Raw genomic sequence first — 20424 nt, 5'->3', positions numbered from 1 at the left:
TTTTGCAGGCGTTCCTGAACCAGTGTATTAAAAGGACCAAGATTGTTAACTAGAATCAGTGTTGCAGATTGTTTTCAGCATCTTCAGAGGAATCAGCCAGAAATGTGTTTGGGAGTGATGCTTCTACCTTCTTGAAAGGTGTTTTACCAAATTGGAAATATAGTGAACACTTGTCTAACAAATGTTGAGGGTTGTTTTTTTGATGGGGTGAGGAGGGAAAGGTTGGGCTATAGTACTGTAATCCGTTTGGTTTTCCCAGTCATTTCAATAAGGACAGTCAGTCTCTGCACCTAGTATTCCAGTGGCTCTCAACCTTTCCAGACTACTGTACCCCTATCAGGAGTCTGATTAGTCTTGCGTGCCTCCAAGTTTCACCTTAAAAACGACTTGCTTACAAAATCAGGCATAAAAATACAAAAGCGTCAGAGCACACTATTACTGAAAAATTGCCTAGTTTCTCATTTTTACCATATAATTATAAAATAAATCAATGGTAATATAAATAGTGTACTTAGATTTCAGTGTATAGTATATAGAGCACTATAAACAAGTAATTGAATGACATTTTAGTTTGTACTGGTGTCACTAATGCTTTTTATGTAGCCTGTTGTAAAACTAGGCAAATATCTAGATGAGTTGATGTACCCCTGGAAGACCTCTGTGAACCCTGGTTGAGAATCACTGTACTCTTCCACCTATTTTCATATGCACATATTCGGTGTACACCCAGCCACTCCTTTTAAAAAAAAATATTTCTCTTGCATGGAGAATATGAATACACATAGGACTCAGCACGTAAGCAAGTTTTTGGAAATTTGACTCTTCAGTGGTGAGGTTTTTGTCTGGTGGTAGTAGGAGGAACTAGACTGGAGGAGCAAACAAGTCCCAAAGTAAACTCCTTTTTCAGATTAAACAATTTAGGAAAGTGAAATTGTCAGTTCCACAAGTTTTAAATAATAGACAAAAATACCATTTTTAGGACTAGAAGCTAAACAAATACAATATTATTGGTCTGTTGTTAAACACCTTAGTTCTGAGGTTGGGCACAAGACTGCATGCCAACTATCTGCAACAATTTGTGTTAGCCTGCCATGTTGTCTTAATATAACAATGCTTGCTTCTTGAAAGTAGTGAAATTCAAACAAAAGTCTGGAGTATTTTTTAAACATTTTATTCTGGAAGGAGAAGAGGAGATAATAGAAAAAGGGGAGGGGAATTGGCGAGTGTATCATGGGGCATAAATTAAAACTTTGGAAACTAGCTACGTGAATAATGTAGCTGGAGTTAACGTAGCTTAGGTCGACTTATTGCAGTGTCTATACCGTGCTGGGTCAATGGGAGACACTCTCCCGTCGACTTACTCTTCTCGTTCCCGGTGGAGTATCGGGGTCGACCGGAGATCACTCTGCCATCAATTTAGCGGGTCTTCACTAGACCCGCTAAATCGACCCCTGGTGCATCGATCGCCAGAGCATCAATCCAGTGGTAGTGCAGACATAGCCTTAGTCTGGTAGATTTGAGCAGTATCTCAAATCTGTTTGGGGCCCAGAGAACATTTCTCTTTCACAGTTGCAGGAAGGTTCTGTAGTTTCATCTGATGGGAAAGCTTAATTTCATGCTGTGGGATTTTGGAGGCATTCTTCTGACCTGAGGTATGTGCACATACCTCAAGCTATAAAAGCTTCTTAATGCCAAAACCTGGTCTACTGCACTACTTGTTCTCTTTTTCTAATCCAGCTATGAATGTTCCAACTCCTGCTTCTAACTGCTTGCATCAGTGCATCTGCACAAACATATTTTTCCTCCTCTGTCAGGAAGGACTTGGCATTGAATCAATTTTTGTGACATTCTTTGTGCATTAAGCACAGAGTCATGAATAGATATTTAGAAACCATTCAGAATTTACTTTTATCTTAATTGAGACCATTTTGCCTTCAGATCAAAATTTCACTGACTATAGCACAGGAAAAACATACAAACCAAGAGTTCCTCCCAGAGCTAATGAGAAATTTCAAAATTCCTGGCTTTGAGAAGCCACTTATTTTCAAAATGGGTAAAAGTCATACTTTTAAAAATGCTCTGAAACAATGTTTCATTTACAGTCTCTTACTCTTAATATCAGTTTCTAATGGAGTATGGAAGTCCTGAATAATTGTACACGTGAAAGCAGAGAAACTTTAGCCGCTGCTGAATTAGGTAGTTACAAGCTGAGCAATATCATTGCAAAGGATGATGTACAGATGCTGTGACCAAATGCACCTCTGTATTCACACCCTACACACAAGTGTAATAATCTTTGTGCAAAATATGCCTTGTGAGGTATCATTTGAAAACTAATAACTCACTGGCCAATAATATCATGGTGGAATGTATGTAGTAACATTATATGTAAAGTTATGAATTCCCCTGTATGAGGTTGGTAGCAGACATTGTTAAACAGTCCTATCCTAAACAAAGGAATGTATGTTTACCTCAGTTTACATGTAAGTAGGAAACAGGTCCTCAGGACAGCAAGAGGATGTAAACCAGTTTCTCAAAGACAAAGGACAAGCTAACGCCTCTAGCCAGGTGGTATCGAAGTTGACTGGCAATACCTTGGAATGTGATAAACACTTTCTAGTAACTAAACTTAATAGGCTAGACTTGGTTCAAGGTAAAATCGTCACCACATATTCAGTGGCGTAGCCAGGTGGAGCGAACAGGGGGAGCGATCACAAAAAAAGGTGCCACCTGCTGCGGCGCTTTTACTGATTGGGCGGTGCTCTGCGTCTTCGGCGGCATTTCAGCAGCGGGTCCTTCACTCGCTCCGCGGGTCTTTGGTGTCATTTTGGCGGCGGGCCCTTCAGTGCCGCTGAACACACCCGGAGCAAGTGAAGGACCCGAAGCTGAAGTGCTGCCAAAGACCCGGAGCGCCGCAGGGTGAGTAAAAATTAAAAAGGTGCCAAGAAATTGAAAAGGCGCCACTTGTGCTCAGTGGGAGCGCGGCCGCTGTCCCGCTCCCCCCATAGCTACGCTATTGCACATATTCCCAGCAACATTGCTAACCAAATTATCAGATTGGGACCCCCCCCACGCCCGCGAAGACAAAGGGCTGGTTCCTTTGTTGTCTTCGGTGAAAGGATGCGGGGAAGATAGAGAGACCCTGAGGTGTGTTTGCCCTCCACTTTTATAGTCGAGTCATCCTTTGAAATGCATTTTCCTGAGGGTTACCTCTAAATCAGTGGTTTTCAACATATGGTCTGCAGACCCCTGGGGGTGTCCATGGACTATGTGTAAGAAGTCTGAAAAAGGTTTTCATTACCATAGAATAGTAGTTTTCAACCTGGGGTCCACAGATTATATCTAAGATTTCCAAATGGGTCCACATCTCCATTTTCACTTTTTTAGCAGTCCGCAAATGAATGAAAATTGAAAACCACTGCCCTAGATAAAGTTCTTTCCTGCTGTGAGAATGGAGACATGAAGTCTCGTGGTGAAAGAGGTTCCACGTGGTTGCTTGCTAAAATGCAGATTTATTTGTTCCTGCCCCGCTTCGTTGCCAAAGAATGGCCACTTGACAGGTGATTTATCTTGCTGCTCGAGATGATGGTAACCTTGGGGGGGTCCATCCTCCCTCCATGATCCGAGTCGGGGCCGCCGCCCTCGACATGGGATACTTACATTCATGTGGCGATTTACCCCCCACACCTCCGCGCCTTTTCGCGCTTCACGGCAGACCCCTACTACCAGTGCCTTCGTTACCTCCTCGCCCACCCACTGCCCCGAGGGTGTCTACCAAGTGCATGTGGGTGGCGGTCCGTCATGGCGGTCAGAATCGCGTATACCCTATCCACGCGCACCTGGCTGATCCGCGCTGGCTGATCAGCTGGTGACAGCAGCTCTCGCAGAGATACCGCACCCTCTCCGTTCCTCGCCTCCTCGCAATGCCGAAGTCCCTGCCACACACCCCCCACATGATTGGAGTTCATAGGGCAGTCCTCGACTCCACACCGAGGGGGCCCCTCTCTCCTCGGCCGACCAGACGGCTGGCCTCGCGCCGCTGGCACTTTGCAAGCCTTCCCTTCTGGCCCGCCCCGGTCCTGTCCTGCCGCCTGCCTGGCCTGGCGGCCGCGTGTGGCTTTGTGACCGCAGAGCGCGAGGCGAGAGGCCCGTCCCGTTCAGAGATGGCTTGCCGTGTACCCGCCCACCGCACCCCCCCTAGATCTGCCTGGGTCTCTCCACCACCCCACCTCCTCTCGCTCACCTGGTGGCTGGCCTGGTCAGTGGGGTGCTCCGGTTCCGCTCCCCCGCCTCGCCGCTCCCCTCACCACTGACGACGCGCGGCGCGGCGGATGGGGCGGGGGAGGAGACATGGCACACCTGCACACTCTCTGCCTCTGGTCGCCCCCCTCTCTCCCTGCACATCAAGGCCAGGGAATCCGAGAGCCTCCCCTCTGGCTTCTCTTTCTTGCACACCTCCGACCGCTGCGTGAGCGTGCGTACGGGACAACACGCAGCCATGTTCTATCTGAACAAACAGGCGGCTTCCGACCTAGACCTTTTTGGTGACACCAGGAAGTGCCAGGACCAACACACATTCTGTCAGTTTCCTGTCGGGCTCCCTCCTCATCTCTCTCGTCCTCTCTCATGTCCTGGGCCGGTCCCCTTACGCTTCCCCCGCCGCTCCCGCCTAGTCCCTCCCGCCTGCCTGGCCACGAGGGACAAGGCCGGCCGCGCGGCCGCCGCGCCCGGCCCGAGGCAGCCTGGGTATACCTGCTGCTCTCCCATCGATCCGATCGGATCCGGATCCCCACCGCTATGGCCGGATCTCATCTCCAGGACCTCGGGGGGCACTGTCACCCGAACCTGCAGTCGCTGCATCTACAGCCTGGTTCCTGAGTGGTTGACCGACGTCCGCCTTCCAAAGGTGGTGTGAAGCCTTTCATCTTTCTCAGGAGATCTTTCTCTTTCCTTCTTTCTCACCAAAGCCTCACCTCGTGAGCAGCAGCTCCACACCCTCGACGTCCGGGCCTCCCCTTCGCTTTTGATTTTTAACTAAGTCTCCTTCCGCCCTCCCAGCTCTTGTCGCAAATATGCGAGCGCATGGAAGCGCAGCCTGTTTCATCTCAACGGATTTCTTCCTGGGTGACATCCTGCTCCCATCAGCTTTGACACCTGACTAGAGGTGTCAGCTTTTCCTTTGTCTTTGAGACAGTGATTCACCCACTCCCCAGACTTGGCTAGTAAACACATTGAGTCATAATTTCAGCTTAAGTTCATAACTCTTAATAGGCATTTTGTACATACATTTCACCATGAGATTGTTGACCAGTGAGTTATTAGTTTTCCAATGATACCCCACATATCATATTTTGTACAGAGATGGTTACAATAGTGTGTAGGGTACATTCGGTCACAGCGTTTTATCTTTATTTCTCTTGTAAGCTTTTCTGAGTTCAGTGTCTTATACTCACTTAAAATCTATCTCTTTGTAGTTAAATAAACTTTTTATTTTTCAAGCTAAACTAATCCAATGTTGTATTTAAACCAAGCTGTTTGGTAACTCCATTCAAAGTAGCTGGTGGTTGGCTATTGACACCTTACGGGGCAATGAACTCTAATATCTGGACTGTCCAGAAGGGGGCTGGACAGTGCAGAACACATGTTTTGGGGGAAATTTGGGACTGAGACTGTGTTGAGGTCACCCTGCAAATAGTAACCAAGGCTGGTGGAAGCCAGAGTGTGGCTGGTGTGTTGCTGACAGGCTGCTGGAGTCGTTGTTGCTGGACCAGGACTGCAGCTTTACACAGACACTCAGGGTGTGACCTGCAGGCTGTTTAGCTCTTTGTGAGCGGCCCAGGAGGGGAGCTACAACAGCAGAGCATTGTGAGACGCCCAAGGTTGTAGGGCACGTGGTGACACAACCTCTCAGTGGTCTGGATTGCACCCCAGAATGTAACAGATGCCACCACACAATGTGTCTGCCACAAATCCCATTAATCAGAAAATGATTAAAAGTGAAAGAATTTTAAAATTCAGTGCACTTGTCATTATGGTTTGTTTACTTGCATTTATCTCCACTTGGGCAACAAAATCAATAAAATCCATTTAACTTTTATTAATAGCACGGGAGGGGAACCTTTCAGAAGTGGTGTGCTGTGTCTTCATTTATTCACTCCAATTTAAGGTTTTGTGTGCCAGTAATACATTTTAACGTTTTTAGCAGGTCTCTTTCTATAATATATAACTAAACTATTGTTGTTGTATGTAAAGTTTAATAAGGCTTTTAAAATGTTTAAGAAGCTTCATTTAAAATTAAATTAAAATGCAGAGCCCCCCGGACTGGTAGCCAGGACTTTGGCAGTGTGAGTGCCACTGAAAATCAGCTTGTGTGCCGCCTTTGGCTCCCGTGCCATAGGTTGCCTACCCCTGATTTATAGTCACCTTTATTTCAAATCTTAAGGGCTGCTCTGTTTGGATATCAGACACTTAAGGGGATTATTGGTTTTACTAAAAACAAGTGTTTATTGGATTTTTTTTTTAATTGCAGAAACATTTTTATTACTCTGATAATGGACAGAATAATGCTAGCTTTCCAAATAACCCCTATTTCAGATTTTATATTGAAGTGCAGTACCATTCTTTCGTATCTGCTATGTGTGCCAAACATACTTGCAGATCCAGCATTATTATTAATAAGACCTTGAGTAGAGGATGTTCAGCAACTTACAGGAATTTCTCAATATCCTGCAGGATCAGGCACTTAGGGCCTGTTCCAAAACCCTTTTTGAAGTCACTGGAAAAATTCCCATTGATTTTAGTGGGCTTTGGATCAGGTCCTTAGTTACCGTCAAAGATAACTTAATAGCTGCCAATTTGTCATCAGTCCACACTGCAACCATATTCTTTTATCACCCTCCAGAAGCAGTTACCTTTCAAAGTAAAATTCTTACTAATGTGACTCCTTGTCTCTTTTAAAAATCTGTATTCTTTCAGCCCCTCTCTGGTCACTATGTAGTAGAACTCTACCAAGCTTCACTTAATGTTAATGTTGAGAAGTTTTATGCTATGATATGTTACAAGATCAGAGTTTGTCTGGACTCTGATAAAACTTGTGTTGCCAAAGATCTTCCTGTTTGGCTATGGTTTTCATGGCTGAGGAAGTGTTGGGATTTCCTTCTCTGAGACTCATGGGGGCAGATCCTCAGCTGGTGTAAACTGTCATAACTCCATTTATGTCAATGGGCCTGTGACAGTTTACACCAGCAGAGGATAGGGTTGCCAGTTTTGGCTGGATGTATTCATGGAGCTTTCGTCACATGACATAATATTTATTTAAACATTAATCTTTAATTCCTGGAGACTCTAGGACAATCCTGGAGGGCTGGCAACCTTAGCTGAGGATCTACCTCAGGGTGTTTCTGATGGGGTCAGCCCTTGTTTGCCACTTGAGCACTTGCACTTCCATCAGCAGTAGCTCTTCTTCGAGTGATTGCTCATATCAATTCCAGTTGGGTGTTTGAGAGCGCCGCGTGCACGGAGGTCGGAAACTTTTTCCCTAGCAACTACCCGTCGGGCCGGCTGGGGAGCCCCCTGGAGTGGTGCCGATATGGCGTTCTATATAAGACCCTGCCGGCCTGACCCCCCTTCAGTTCCTTCTTACCGCCCGTGACGGTTGTTGGAACAGTGGTCTCTTGGTTTCCCAAGTGCTCCACTAATCCCTAGCTTAACTCAATCATTGTTAGTTAATTGTTAATAGTTAGTGTTAAGTGTTTTTCCTCTGTAGTGTTAAGCGGAGTTAATCGTTGAGGACAGTTTAGCACTCTTCAACTGCCCTGCGGGGCCCTGGGGCATGCCATCCCAGGGCTTCAAGCCTTGCAAGTCTTGCAACAAGCCCATGCCTACGGGCGACCCCCATGACTCCTGCCTTAGGTGTCTGGGGGAGGGCCATCAGGCTGACAAGTGTAAAATCTGTAAGGTTTTCAAGCCAGGGACAAGAAAGGAGAAGGAAATTCGTCTCAAGCAACTCCTCATGGAGTCTGCGTTGTGGCCCTCTCAAGACGCAGGCCTGAGCGCCTCAGTGTGCAGTGCTCCCCCAGCAGTGTTGATTTCAGCACTGCAGAAGATCCTGCACCCACCTCGGGACCGACGATCTCCCGGGCTCCAGAAACGCCTGCCTCGGCACCATTCCCATTCCCCGGTTGCTGGAAAGAAGCAGGCCCCTGGGAGAACCCCCAGTTAGGGTCGAAGCAGTTGTTCCAGCCCCAGCTGAGCAACATGCCAGCCCAGCACAGGGTTCTGTTCAAGTGGAGGAGATTACATTGCCCTCCACTCTGGATACCTTCGAGGCCGCTAGAGTTCTCATTGAAATGACAGCCCTGATACCTACAGTCCCAGCACCGGCCCTGGCCTGAGTTCCGGTACCTTCTAAGGGCAAGCCGGCGATGTTCGGGCTCTCGGCCCCTAGACCAGCATCTCCATGCTGCTCAGAGTCCCGGTGTTGTTCTGAGTCCCGGCACCACCCCAGGTACTGGTCTAACTCGCAGCCCTGACCCTCGGAGCTGCTCCCACTCGAGGTCGCGGTCGGCTGCTGGAACGTGGTCCTGCTCGAGGTCCAGGTCTCGCTCAGCAACCTCGCGGCACTGTATGGACCACCGCCGCATGGAACACCAATCCCCGAGCCGACTGTCGCCACAGCACCGGTCCACGGCCCACTACTGCTTCCCATCGCGGCACCACTTCCCATCGCGGCACCGCTCAACAGCACGGCACCGCTCTTCCTCGCGGCACCGCCTTTCATCGTGGCACCGCTCTTGATTGTGATCGGCTTCACGGCGCCGGTCACCCTATGACCCTCAGCTAGCAAGGGGCTTGGTGTCCCCGTTACTACACTCACGCACCACCCCTCCTTGGCTGTCGTGGTCCCAATCCCCCTCTGGGAGGTCAGAGAGAGCTTCGGGGGCTTAGGATATTCCCCAATCAGGGCCGGGAAGCCTTGGACAAGACCCCCCAGTGCCCAATTGACAGCCTCAGTGGCAATTCTGGACCCCCTGGGCATACCATCAGGCCCAAGGTGCCCCCCCCAGGGGCCCGGCCATTGTCGCGTTCAGACACCCATCCTCCCGAGGCAACCCTCAGCCGCCCTCCTACGGACTTGGATCTACCCGAGGAGTCAGCACCCATGGTAGGGGCTACCCCGGGGTCCCCAGAGGAGATACCTGCGGCTGACCAAGAGGTTGTCCCTGCTGCGGCTCTCCCGGTGGAGTCGTCTTCGTCCTCCCCTGATGAGGCTGTGGCTGGCACATCCACGTCTGGTCCACCCCAATGGACTTTAGGGTCCTCCAAGAATTGCTTCGGCACGTGGGCCTTAATTTGAACCTCCAAGTTGAGGAGGTTGTGGAGGAAGAGGACGCGATGGTGGACATTCTAGGCCCAGAGGGGCCTTCCAGGGTGGCCTTCCCCATGAATAAGACTATTCAGAGTGACGCCAAGTCTCTCTGGCAAACCCCTGCCTCTATCCCTCCCACAGCCAAGGGGGTAGAAAGAAAATACTTTGTTCCCACCAGGGGCTACAAGTACTTTTTCATTCACCCCGTCCCATGCTCACTTGTAGTGGATGCGGTAAACGCCAGAGAAAGACAGGGCCAGCAAGGGCCTGCGCCCAAATCAAAGGATGCTAAATGCTTAGACCTTTTTGGGAGAAAGGTTTATTCTACTGGGGGTGTCTCGCTTAGGATCACTAACCAGTTGGCGATCCTCAGTAGATATAACTTTAACTCTTGGTCTTCGGTCCTCAAATTCCAAGATCTTCTCCCAGCGGAGGCCCGTACGGAACTCAGGGCCATTGCTGAGGAAGGTAAATTGGTGGCCCAGACCTCTCTCCAGGGTTCCCTTGATGCTGCGGACGCGGCTGCGTGCACTCTGGCTTCTGGCATTGCCATGCGACGAAATGCCTGGTTACAATTCTCGGGTCTCCTGCCAGAGGTCCAAAACACCATCCAAGACCTCCCCTTTGATGGTCAGGGCTTGTTTGCAGAGAAAACTGATTCCCGCTTGCATACCTTAAAGGACACGAGAAACACTATCAAATCTTTAGGTATGCATACCCTGGCTAACCAACAAAAGGCCTCAGACCACCTAGCAGTGTGCCTTCCCACCTAGACTGAGGCAGGACTTTTCTCATCGGAGAAACAGATACTTCCAATGTAGACCGTCTCACGCCCCCCCCCCCTTCCCTGGACAGGGTCAAGGACAGTCTAAGCCTTCCCCGGGCCCTAAGCGCCCGTTTTGAAGGTGTGCCCAAGGACGGACTACCAGCTCTCACCCCGGACAGTTACCCGTTTCTGAACCATCTATCCCGATTCTACTATGCCTGGTCCCGTATCACATTGGACCGTTGGGTCCTCCACACGGTGGAGACGGGATAGTCTATCCATTTCCATACCATCCCGCCTCCCACCCTCCTTCCCTGTCCCTCTTCAGGGATCCTTCTCATGAGCAACTCCTCATCCAGGAGGTTCAATCCCTCCTTGCCCTAGGGGCAGTGGAGGAAGTTCCTCAGGAGCTCAGGGGCAAGTGTTTCTATTCCCACTATTTCCTTGTCCCCACGGCAAAGGGAGGCCTAAGGCCCATTCTGGACCTCAGGGAGCTCAACAAGCACATCGTCAACCTGAAGTTCCGTATGGTCTCCTTAGCCACTATCATTCCTTCACTGGATCCAGGAGACTGGTATGCCGCCCTCGGTATGAAAGACACGTACTTTCACATTTCAGTTACTCCGTCTCACAGACGTTTCCTTCGCTTCGTGGTAAGCAAGACGCACCATCAGTTCACAGCCCTCCCGTTCGGCTTGTGCACAGCCCCCCACATCTTGACCAAGTACATGGCGGTTGTGGCAGCCTTTCTTCAACGTCATCACGTGCCCGTCTTCCCGTACCTCGACGACTGGCTTATACGGGGCCGGTCTCACCATGATGTCCAGTCCCAGGTACGTCTAGTCATGGACATGTTCACTCGCATATCATGGTAAATGTCAGCAAATCCGTCCTCGCACCCACTCAAACAATAGAGTTCATAGGTGCAGTTCGGGACGCAAACCAAGCGAGGGCTTTCCTTCCGGAAGCACAACGCCTGGCTATAGCAGGCATAATTACCGGCCTCTAAGTTTCCCACAACCACAGTAAGGCAATGCCTCAGGTTGCTGGGTCACATGGCGTCCTGTACCTACATGGTGCAGCACACCAGACTACGGCTCAGACCGCTACAGACGTGGTTGGCTTCAGCCTTTCGGCCTGGATGCAACAATCTAGAAATGGTCGTCACGGTCCCGAAGTGCATACTCGACTCCCTGCAATGGTGGCTGGATCCTCGGATGCTGAGTGCCGGGGTCCTGTTCCATCCCCCCCAACCCACCCTTACCCTAGTCACAGATGCATCTGCCCTCAGATGGGGGGCCCACCTTGGTAGTCTGGCAGCGGAGGGCTTATGGCACGAGAGCGAGCTGTCATTGCGCATCAACATCAAAGAGCTCAGGGCTATTCGCTGTGAATGCCAAGCCTTTCTCCTTCACTTGCAGGGCCACTGCCTGGCAGTCCCAACAGACAACACCATGGCCATGTTCTGCCTAAACAAGCAAGGCGTAGCCTGCTCATGGCCACTCTGCCAAGAAGCCCGACTTCTGCTTAGCCAACTCCATCAATCTCCAGGCCTTGTACCTGCCAGGTGTTCAGAACGTTCTGGCAGATAGCTTGAGCAGGCGCTTTCTCACTCACGAATGGTCGATACTTGCGGATATCATTCATTCTATTTTCCGCACCTGGGGGTTTCCCCGAGTCGACTTGTTTGCTTCGCAGACCAACAGGAAGTGCCCAGCCTTCTGTTCCTTCCGGGGCCACAGTCTGGGCTCAATAGCAGACACCTTCCAGATCACATGGTCGGGTCATTTGCTTTATGTTTTCCCTCCGTTCCCGTTAGTACACAAGGTTAGCTCATCAAGGTCCGCCGGGACAAGGCAGATGTAATTCTGATAGCCCCTGCCTGGCCGCGTCAGTGTTGGTACCCAACCCTATTGGATCTGTCAATCCAGGCTCCCCTGCATCTCCCTCTCAGTGCTGACCTCATCTCTCAGAACCAGTCGTCTCCGGCACCCGGACCTTCAGTCGCTCCACCTCATGGCCTGGAGGATCTGTGGCTAAACCAGGCTGAATATGCCTGTTCGGACTCGGTAAGGCGGGTGCTTCTCGAAAGTCGCAAGCCGTCAACTGGCCTTACCTACAAAGCCAAGTGGAAAAGGTTTTCCAGCTGGTGCGCTCAGTGGCAGGTGCCCCTGCTTCAGGCTCCAATCCCGTGCATCTTGGACTACATGATGTTCCTAAAGGACCAGCACCTAGCCTTTGGATCCCTTAAAGTCCACCTCATGGCTACCTCTGCGTTTCACCCAGGCGCGGCCGGGTGCTCCGTGTTTACACACCCGGTCGTGCGGCATTTCCTCAAAGGCCTGGAGAAAATCCATCCTCCAGTGACGCCACCCATGCCTGCATGGGAACTTATCTTGGTCCCCTCTTGCCTTATGGGCCCTCCTTTTGAGCCGCTGACCTCCTGCTCACTTCTCTACCTCTCCTGGAATGTCGCCTTCCTAGTGGCCATCACTTCCGCACATCGGGTGTCCGAACTATGGGCTTTCACGTGTGAGCTGCCCTATACCGTCTTTCATAAAGATAAAGTTCAACTAAGACCTCACCCGGCCTTCCTACCAAAAGTGGTGTCCCGCTTCCATGTGTGTCAGGATATCTTCCTACCGGTTTTCTACCCAAAACCACATGCTGACCTTCGTGAACAGCATCTCCACTCTCTTGATGTTAGAAGGGCACTCACCTTCTATATAGACCGAACAAAGCCCTTTCGTAAAACAAGCCAGTTGTATGTCACCATTGTGGAGCGGATGAAAGGTGCTCCGGTTTCCACTCAATGAATATCTCGTGGATCACCGGGTGCATTCGTGCTTGCTATAACCTGGCAAACGTCCCTGTGCCTGCTGTTACAGCTCACTCTATGAGAGCTCAGGCGTCATCAGCTGCCTTCTTGGCACACATCCCTCTCCAGGAAATCTGCAGGCCTGCCATGTGGGCCTCGGTTCACACTTTTACGTCCCACTATGCTGTCGTCCAACACTCTCGGGCCTTTGGAAGAGTGATCCTCCAATCTGCGGTTCCTTGACTCCGATCCCACCTCTGAGGTAAGGCTTGGGAGTCACCTAACTGGAATTGATATGAGCAATCACTCGAAGAAGAAAAAACGGTTACTTACCTTTCTGTAACTGTCGTTTTTCGAGATGTGTTGCTCATATCTATTCCATTACCACCCACCTTCCCCTCTGTAGGAGTAGCCGGCAAGAAGGCACTGAAGGGGGGTCAGGCCGGCAGGGTCTTATATAGAACACCATATCAGTGCCACTCTAGGGGGCTCCCCAGCCGGCCTGACGGGTAGCTGCTAGGGAAAAAGTTTCCGACTTCCGTGCACGCAGCGCGTGCACACACCTAACTGGAATAGATATGAGCAACAATCTCAAAGAACAACAATTACAGAAAGGTAAGTAACCATTTTTTGTAGTTGGAATCCAGTCTTCTTCTTTGAATGTGCCCAACTTGCCTCAGGTGGCACATGACCAGGATTCATCCACCACTGGTTAGATCATTAGCTTCCCCGGCCCGAGCCGGGTACTGATGGGGAGCATGACATGAATGCCGATCCCATGCTCCCCTTTGGAATCCATTAATAATAAATAGGGGTAAAATCTTGGTCCCATTGAAGTCAATGGCAAAACTCATATTGACTTCAGTGGAGGCAGAATTTCACCCCCAGGATTGAGAAACTGTAATTATCTAGGCAGGTGGAGAAAACAGAAATTAAAGAGGAGCACTGAAAACTAATTAACTATTCAGTGTCTTTCTCATCCTCAATATAGATAATGAATTTGATGCTTTTACAAGCAGAATATCTGTTACGGGTAACTTTCCATAAGTTTTGTTTTCCAATCTTTTACTATTGTGCCATCGGTTAAAATGCATTATAAATGTTCCATTGTATTTATTCTCCACCGCCTCTGTAAACAACATCTGTAAGTCTGCTATAATTATTATTTGTATTACAAAAGCACCTACAGGCTCTTGCTAAGTGTGTGACGTGCCATATGTTTTGTTTGCTTTTTGTTTTAATGACAATTTTTTTAGTAATTTCTAATGTAAATCAGTGTGTGAGGTTTTTGTAAGTTGCTGGCAGTGAGTGGATTAGAAGTGATGCTAAATAAATACAGTAGTTGAAAGGATCTGACCTTCTTGTATTAGGGCAAGTGAACAATCGTGTCAGAAACCACATTTTCATAAACTGTCTCTTTCAAAATATCCTATATACCCAGGAGGTATTTCTTTGAGACACACAAACCATTGTACAGGCATATGCTTATATACTAGCTCTCATGTTACCAGTTATGTATGTTTCTTCTTTGGACTATGTATTTTTCTAGTGAGTCATTCTTTGTTTTTCCTTGAGGAAGTGTCGATTGCATCATAAAATCAGACCTTTCACGTTTCCTTTTCTACATGTGAATGTCCAGTGTTTAAACCTGCAAGCCTATGAAATCTGTACAGTGCTGCAGTTTTTAGTGGGACCATTGTTAACAGCACAATTTTAAAAGGTGCATTTTTTTCCTAGACTGTTTATTCCATGGCTCAGTTTCCTTTTCCACAACTGGCAGAATTAAGGGAGAAATATACATACAACATTACTCCATTCCCTGCAGCAGTAAAATCAACTTCAGTTTCAGGGTAAGTCTGTAATACATCCAGAAAAATCTTTTATTCCCTGTAGTCTAATATAGCCACTATTCGTCTGTACAGCAGAGAGGCTAATACAGTTGCTTTTTCCATTGCACATCTAAAATAGATGAAGGCATTTAGTAATGATCAGTTAGTAATTAAGGCACTGATGTATCTAAGATCTGCTTTCTTTCTTTTCCATTTGTTTTCATTTGGCAGAAGGCCAGGCAGAACCAGAGATAGTGATGAGGAGAATGACCTGGATGATGAAGATTCGGTTGCCAATGCAGTTGGCTGCCTTGGACCATTCAGTGGGCTCTTGGCACCAGAGCTACAGAAGTACCAAAAACAGATCAAAGGTAAATGCAACTTCAGTTCATTCTGAATTATGCAGTCCAATTTGTGTGAGCTTGATTCACCTGCAGGTTAATTGAAATTATGAAAGTTGTAGTTTGAATTGTATTCAGAGACCATTGTGGATTTTGTAACTTGCTGTACAATCTTTAGCTACTCTGCCTGCTAAATTGAATGCCTGTGTGTGTACAATACGTGATGGTGTGGAATAAAGATTTTAGCCACGATTATTACCCAAAAAATCCTAAAACTAAGCTGAATAGGAGCTGTTAGGTGCTTAGCACTTTTGAGAATCCCAAAGATAATGAAATGTGGCCTTAAGACTCTAACTTAAAAAAAAAATCCTGTTTTTTGTTACCATGTGTTTATATAGCATCAGAATCCACGAGTGAGTTATGCAGGTCATCTCCACCCCACCCTTGTAAAATCTTTAAACCGTTCCACACCATCATTTACTCTGTAAATAACAAATTTTATAGAAAACTATTTTGATATGTTTCAGAGTGTTATACAAAAATTCATTGATCCTATTTTCATATCCCCCAGTCTTTCACTCAGTACGATGAGTCCTACTGTGCAAGCCTCATAAGGAGAGCAAAATTCTAATACATTTTAGAAACCTAAAATTTTACCTAAAATAGCTTTCCTATATGTGATATAATAGCTTTAGAGTCTGATTTTTGTGATCTCCACTGGAGGATTCTCTCTGAACATTTTATCTCAAAGATACAACTTTCTCAGGTTTTATATCATTTTATTTCAGTAGTTCTTGAGATGCACAGGAGTGGTTACAAGAAAAACCTTCTTGGTGTCCCTGATTGGCAGCCAATAACATTGTTAATTTTTATTATTATTCAGGTAACACCAAAAATCTTCCTTGGATCTCCCAGGCCTTTGCCTACAAGTGGAATGGTTACAGTTTTGTGCTGTCTGCCTCTTTACCAGAAACTATTTCTGTTGGATTTAATTTCACCATTCCTTCTGCTTGTATTTGCCGAGATCTGTATGCTAGAATTCTCTGTTTGATGTTGTTTTCTTTCTTTTCCTTGAGGACTGCAGGTCCCCAGCTGCTGCCTCAGACTGACACTCAGAATGTTAAACCATTAACTAGACCTAATCCAAACAAACATCCTATGAAATAAGTTATCCCTTTGACTCTGAATTGCCATTTTAGCGGCACATCAGAAACAGCTGGGAAAATAAGTTGTGCTGCTCCTGTTGCTCTGCCACTCTTTGATCATACAAACTCCCTAGCAGCCTGCCTCTTCTGCTTCCCCCCACGCCTGATGATTCTGCTGCTCCCTCTCTCCTTGCTGATCTCTGTCAGATAGTCAGTCTCATTTGACCAAATGACTAGTTTGACTGTAACAAAGTTACGTATCTGTTCATGGAGTGGTGGCCTCAACTTCTAATCACTTTGTAACTGAGAATCTTTGTTTACTACTTGGTCATGTGAAATGCCCACTTTAGTGACTGCTCTGTATGTTTTTTGTGCAAACAAGAAATTCAGTTTATATGTTTAAGGTGTACTGCAAGGTGTAATAAATTATACTAAGTTAAAAAATTAGACTTACAATACAGTTATAATAGCTGTTTTTATTACACAGTGTAGTTAAAATAACAGGAGTTCGGCATGTAATTTCCTTGTGCATTTCCGTGGTTAATGATTAGTAGAGCACAGAAAATTCTGATGTATTCTTCCCCCTCACTTTTTCCGACTGTGTACAGATCAGAATGAAGAACAGAGTTTGGGCTCTAGTAACATTGCTGAACTAAGTCCAGGGGCAATAGACTCCTGTAGAAGCGAATACCATGCTGCTTTTAACAGTATGATGATGGAGCGTATGACCACTGACATTAATGCATTGAAAAGGCAGTATTCCCGAATAAAGAAGAAGCAGCAGCAGCAGGTTCACCAGGTGTATATCAGAGCAGGTAATGTATCAGAACATGATATTCCCCTTTATTCTTTACAAGCCAACTTCACTATCTGAAAAGAGAGGCAAAAATGTTTGTTGTGTCTTTAAATTATTCATATGTAGAGAGAGGACAAAAGAGAATGAATGAACTTGCAATACATTAGTGACATGGCAGAAGCAATTTTGTACAAACAAATCGTATATAAGATGATTTCTTTGTTTTTCTTTTATCAGGGTCTGAAGATGACGACCCTGGGATCTTGTTAGGTCCCAGGGACCAGCTGAATAATGGTATCTAAAGATGTCTTTGCTATCTGGGTATATCACATTGGTTTCACTGCTGAACGTGTTAAAATCTGCGGCATCCTTGGACTTGACAATACTTGTACATTGTTAAAGAAATTACAATAATATACTTTAAGAACCAAGGGGTAGATCCTCAGCTGGTGTAAATTACCATAGCTCCATTTAAATCAGTTTGTTGAAGTCACGGGAACTGCGCCACCAAATAGTCAATTGTAGCTCCAAGATTGACAGTTCAAATCCAGTCCAGGATGGTAGTGAGTATGTGGGAAATGAGTTTGTTCCCAGTCCATTTCCTCATGGAGAGAGATCCACATGATAAAAACTACTACCACAATTGGCACCGATTGGCAACCATGGGGGCACCATCAGCAGACAGGGTGAGGATTTTAATAGGCCTGGAGACTAAACTCCCATCTCACCGCTAGAGGTGGTCCCTCCAAGTCACAGTTGAAACACGTTGATTGGCCACTGTGGGAAAGTTTGTTCCATTAGTGCTATACCTATTCTGTACATGGAGGATTTTAGTCCCCAGAACAGTCAGTCCAGCAGGTTTCATGATTGTTACATTCACATGAAAGGAAAAAAAATATTGATTTTTAAAATACTGGTGATGCATCGAGTGCAAACAGAAGCTCTGGCCAAACTGAAACAATGCAATGGTAAGATCCTCATTTCCAATGATTGCCAAACCCGTTCTGATTTTGCTAATCATGATTAATGGGCTAATTTATAGTTTTAACACACTAATTCTGAGTCTGTCACTCTGGTAAAATTGGAAGTTCTAATGAAAATAATAAGCTAGTTTGTCCTGGTTCCAGTTCAGCATGGACAGATGTCTATTGAAAATAAATTGGTGCATTTTCCAGACCTCTGCTCAAGGAGAGGCCTGTGTGACTGACCTAGTGTAGAGACTGAATTGCCTCTCACTATTGAAGGAAGAATCTAAGAGATGAGGGACTCGCTAAGGCCAAGGTTAACGTTAACCTTTGTATTGTAGCAGGTATAGGTACCCTATAAGAGTAAAAAGCCCTGTGCAGGGCTATGCTCAGCTCTAAACAAATACAAAGCAAAATCATATTGGCAATACTTTCCACATTTTCACAATGTCCCACCTCCTGTCATGCTCCCACCTGCAATTCCTAAAATGATGGAACCAGTTTCCAGATATCTATTATCTTAGTAGTAGTTACTGGTTTAGGAATTAACAGTAAGAAAGGAGGTGGGATGAGGGAAAGCTTTTGCCACACTTTTCTTCTCTGTTTTTGACTTGAAGATACACTACATTGTTAGAGGAATTCAGTTTCCACTAGGGTCGGTCCTACAAATCATCACAAGAAACAGCATCGCGACTGTTTGATTGGTGGGTGATCACTGATGTAATGATTTGTTTTTGTTCTTTAAGACTGTAATTTTTTTTTAACTTTTTCTTTCAGACAAAGGGCCAGTTACCAGTCTTCTCCCCTCTCAGGTAAACCATTCTCCAGTGATAAACCACCTTCTTTTAGGAAAGAAGATGAGGGCGACTAATAGAGCTGCCAAGAATGCGGTCATTCATATCCCAAGTCACACAGGGGGCAAAATGTCACCCATTCCCCATGAAGATCTTAAAATGAAACTCAACTCTCCCTGGCGCACTCACATCCGAGTACATCGAAAGAACATAGCTAGAGCCAAATGCCAGCTGGGCTATGGGGATACCATAGGACTCATAGAAGAGCAGAGTGAAGGCTGCAGACCAAATAGCTGCAGTGCAAAGGAGGACCCTCCAAGCAATTCTGATTTGGGGGAAAGAGAGGGAAGTGGCTTGGATAACAGGACTATTCGGAAAGCTGATGGACAGTCAACTGAGGCACTTTACAAGGACACCAATGCAAATATGTCAGTGGTTCAGCTGAAATTAGAAGCACTGGAACTAACCCAAAATAACAAACCTGATGCTGAGCCAATGTCCAATCAGTCCTGCCCAACACACTTATCAGAATCACCTAGTTTATCCAGTGACAGTGGAACATTGGCTAAATCTTCCCAAACCAGCAATCCTAAATTACAAGTCTTTAGCCCTTTCCCCAGCGTCAAACCCCTTCGAAAGTCAACTGCAGCCCGCAATTTAGGTTTATATGGCCCTACTGAAAGAACTCCAACAGTGCATTTTCCACAAATGAGTAAAAGTTTCAACAAGTCCGCCAACGGGAACAGCGGGACTAAAAAACGATGATGTACCATCAGCACTTTTATATTTCTGAAAAAAAAAATTTATTGATTGTTGTGTGTGTATATGTGTCCAAAAGAGTTTCTAAATAGTTTAATTCTTTAAATGAAATAATGGGGACAAAGTGGTTAAAAGATGTATAAATATGTATCCTTGAAAATTGTGCTCTTGTAATGTATGGATAGATAGGGAAGATGCACTGTGGCTCACCATGTAGATTATAATGGTTCTGTGGTAAAATAAACATTGATTTGCAATGTGAAGCATGCTTCTAATTTTTAAATTGAATGTAGGAGAAACTGTAGGGCTGCCTCCTTCCCCCCTTCAAAGGGTGCTCCATGTCCCTGTCAGGGCCATGAAGATAACTTTTCCATCTTTGCTGATACAGACTAACATGGCTACTACTCTGAAACTTTTCCGTCTTAGTCGCCTATACCCATCTACAAAGCATTCTGTATGACTACCTGCCTATGGTTAAGTGGAACTGCCTTTAGATCTCATCAACATGGCTCCCCTCCCTAACTAGCTAGCAGAACTGCAATTAAACAACAATAAATCAGGCAGATATAGAAATCAAAAGCATCTCTTGCAGTGCAGAAAATTACCACTAACATATGGGACCAGCTGGATGGTGATTCAAAAACTATTCAGCAGCATTTAATGTTTCTGTTCCTGTGGCAAGTCTTGTCTGCTGGTGTTACTTCTTTTCAATTTTCAGTTTGAAGTTGGTCAGCTAAGCTAAAATAAGAAGAAAAACATATCCCCTTTCATGACATTGCAAATTGCTACTACAAAGAAAAAAGCTGTGGAGAGTCATAGAGTAATAAGATTAAGGATATATAGA

At 46.4% G+C, this 20424-nt stretch overlaps 1 protein-coding gene across 5 annotated transcripts in view; it reads left to right on the top strand.

Moving 5' to 3' along the window:
* Positions 1–19843, top strand: part of TBC1D30 (TBC1 domain family member 30) — an 85800-nt gene extending 65957 nt beyond the window's left edge. For 3 of the 5 annotated variants that reach the window (XM_039519837.1, XM_039519839.1, XM_039519841.1), the window contains 5 exons: positions 14689–14801; positions 15012–15151; positions 16875–17081; positions 17300–17356; positions 18805–19843. In XM_039519837.1, coding sequence (XP_039375771.1) covers positions 14689–14801; positions 15012–15151; positions 16875–17081; positions 17300–17356; positions 18805–19586 — 1299 coding nt within the window. In that variant the 3' untranslated portion in view covers positions 19587–19843. The remainder of the gene's footprint in view (positions 1–14688; positions 14802–15011; positions 15152–16874; positions 17082–17299; positions 17357–18804) is intronic. The other 2 variants (XM_039519838.1, XM_039519840.1) reach the window with 1 other exon arrangement.
* The last annotated feature ends 581 nt before the right edge of the window (positions 19844–20424 follow it).

This window comes from Mauremys reevesii, linkage group 1 (genome assembly GCF_016161935.1).
Source record: "Mauremys reevesii isolate NIE-2019 linkage group 1, ASM1616193v1, whole genome shotgun sequence".
Classification (NCBI taxonomy): Eukaryota; Metazoa; Chordata; order Testudines; family Geoemydidae; genus Mauremys; species Mauremys reevesii.
The sequence above is the reverse complement of the archived record's forward strand: the minus strand, read 5'-3'. Positions and strand labels throughout refer to the sequence as shown.